The sequence below is a fragment of the Quercus suber genome, unplaced genomic scaffold (genome assembly GCF_002906115.3).
Source record: "Quercus suber isolate HL8 unplaced genomic scaffold, Cork oak 2.0 scaffold_1793, whole genome shotgun sequence".
Taxonomy (NCBI): Eukaryota; Viridiplantae; Streptophyta; class Magnoliopsida; order Fagales; family Fagaceae; genus Quercus; species Quercus suber.
The window spans coordinates 1-3,134 of NW_027071145.1; the positions used below are offsets into that span (position 1 = coordinate 1).

Below are 3,134 nucleotides of genomic sequence, written 5' to 3' on the forward strand. Positions count from 1 at the left end.
AAAAAATTATATATATAATATAATATCATCTTCATTTCAAAATAAAAATGATATATTGCACAAAATAATTTACAAATACATGTAACTCACTAAAAAGCAATTTCGAAAGAAGTTATTATTTTATTTTATTTCACTAAATATTTGTCACTTTGCAATCTTTCATAAAGCGTAAGAGACAGGTATTTGTAATCATGAACAATCCCTTGCTGAGGTGAACCACATTGACATGTCATGAGAAGCTTACTACTCCCGCTTCCAAGAAACTTCAAATACGCGGTAGAAGTAGAAAGATGATAAACGTAATAATATGTGTTTGATATTCATTCTCACTCCTATTTTGAAATTTAATCTTTCAAGTTTTTTTTTTTTTTTTTTTTTTAAAATTCTTTCAAGTTGATAATAGTTCTTCTTGTAAGGGAATCTGATATTTTGGCTTTTGCAAGATTCATAATTTGGAGGCATTGATGGAGATGAATTGTTATTAAGTAAAAAACAAACAACAGAACTAGAGGTAATACGCGTTTGAAGGACAATCTATTTATTGAACATAATACTACTGATGTGTGTGTGTATATACATATAAGTTAGAACACATGTATATATATATATATATATAGGTTAGAATACCTGGTTAGAATAAATTCTGCTTCATAAAATAAGAAATTTTTTTTTTTTACAGTCGGTATTTTTTTCGATACGAATCAGGGGGGTTATATATACCGGTTTGCTTATTTGTACGGTATATACCGACGATACTGGCCGGTACAGTACGGAATCGACTCCCTTGATTATCAGTGATTTGGTCGCACCATCGCTTTCATAAAATTGATATTCATGTGAAAATAACAAGAGGCACTCCATGCTTAAACTTTTGGAATGCTAAGTTTAATTATATCTTAAAAAATCACAATTTTTTGATAACTATTGAGATGAATTGCTACAATTATTGTATAATAAAAGTAATACTATAATATATAATAGAAAAATGTGAAAAAAATGTTGCATCAATCATAATTTATTACTTTAACAAATTGTGGGGGAAAATTTTTCTTTTGTATCTCATATTATTCTTTTTTTAAGAGAAGTTCATCTAGAAAATTATCAACATAATTTCATCCCAAAAAAAGAATGCAGCTAGCCCAACCCCATAATATTGTAAACCCAAAGCCCTATGGTGCCCACCCACTTGAGAGCTAGCAGTGCTCTAGAACTACCTAAGTTTTTTTTGTAAACACTAAACGTCTATGACACAAGTAAGAATGCAACTTGTCATCTCATGAACAATGACATGAACACAAAATTTTTTTTTTCACAAATTGCAAGTTGTAAATTGTAATTTGTAATTTGTGTAACACACTTTCACATAGGTTTACTATGTACATTACATTTTTATTCACCAATTATAATTTTCACTTTGTGTTGATTTGGATGAACTGTGAGATGAATTTAAATCCAATATTAGACACCAATTTTTTTTAGGTACAACTGTACTTTTGTTTAACTTATTTTTCTAAGTTCAACAAACTAATAAAAATAAACTCTCCCAAACAAACATCAAGTTCATTGTTCATGAGTTGTATCAATAAATTTCATAAAGTAAAGGAATTGTTTTTTTCCTTCCCCATAATTTTATATTTTAGTTTATGGGTATGAGTTATCCAAGGAAAACGGATAAAAGGTACAAGTACAACAACTTTGAAGCACGCAAAAAAATTTCAATTCCTTTTTTTACATTATTACTCAAAAAAAAATCCACATCAGTAGGGCCACAGTGAAAGAGAGAGAGAGAGACAGCAGAGAAAGAGAAATATAAATGTAGACAATAAGCGGGTACTGAAAGAGCGCACTCCTCATTTCTTAAATTTCTTCATTGTTTTCCCAATCCTAGTGTGACAGTGCTCCTGGAAAGTTAGAGGAAGAAGAGAAAATTCATAGTTAGGAAAGGAAATTAGAACAGATAAGCAAGAGTTTTCAGAAGTCATACATAGTAGCTTACCTCGCTTTAGCTTTGCAAATTGTCTACATGGCTCAGACTCAGCTGAACCACAGAGCTTTAGCAGTATCAACTACAGCAGCAGCATGGTTTTTGTTTTGGTGCCTAGTCATGTTCAGCAATTTTTGTTTTGCAGAAAGACAGCTGAAAGATAAACAGCCAGAAATTTTTGTTGAGAAAGTAGAAATACAAGGCTTTCTACCTAGAATTGTTCATTTCTTCTGGCAGGCTGGCAAGTCTTCTTATGAGCACGTTTGGCCGGTGAGCTTTAGTCTCTGTCTTGAGCTTAGTATAACTTTTATGGCAAATTGACAACTTGACGAAGAGGAAATGCTTTTTCATGATTTTTCTTTCTTTCATTTACCATTTCAATATCTTCATTTTGGTATGTATTTATTGGTTGAGCAGGAAATGGAATTCAGCTGGAAAATTGTAGTGGGAACAATAGTTGGATTCTTTGGTGCAGCATTGGGTAGCGTTGGAGGGGTTGGTGGTGGTGGAATTTTTGTCCCAATGCTCACCTTGATCATTGGTTTTGACCCCAAGTCTTCTACTGCCATCTCTAAATGTCAGTATTGTCTACTTAATTTACTTCACATATTTTAGTTTCTTCACAAAAACTAAACAAACAACATTTGCATCAACTAATTTTTCTTTGGATTTATGGCTTCTTGCGTGCATGCTTCACATAGATATATGCTAATATGCATGTAACAAAAAAGAGAGTGAAAAATGAAAGAGAGTATGCATGAGTGCTTCATTTGTACATAGTGCACATATATTCATGCTTACATCAAATGCTACATTTAGTGTGACATTCTACCATGCTGAACTTGATGCCTTTGCACATCTTTTTATTAGGGTGCTTCTAAAATATATGATGTATATAATTTTACCTTCTACATTAACAGCTTTGATTCTGTGGCTACAGGTATGATCATGGGTGCAGCGGGATCAACTGTATACTACAATCTGAGGCTTAGACACCCAACATTGGAAATGCCCCTAATAGATTATGACCTGGCATTGCTCTTTCAGCCCATGCTCATGCTAGGAATTAGCATCGGAGTTGCCTTCAATGTCATGTTTGCTGATTGGATGGTCACGGTTCTTCTTATCATCCTCTTCATCGGTAAAATCT

General features: G+C 32.6%; 1 protein-coding gene across 1 annotated transcript; it reads left to right on the forward strand.

Annotated features, from left to right (window-relative positions):
• Positions 1-1,759: 1,759 nt before the first annotated feature.
• LOC136066083 (sulfite exporter TauE/SafE family protein 3-like) lies at positions 1,760-3,125 on the forward strand (the record flags this gene model as incomplete). Its single annotated transcript, XM_065769947.1, has 3 exons — positions 1,760-2,254; positions 2,402-2,561; positions 2,925-3,125. Coding segments are annotated over exons 1-3 (592 nt in total), but the record flags the coding sequence as incomplete, so codon positions are not given.
• Positions 3,126-3,134: the final 9 nt, after the last annotated feature.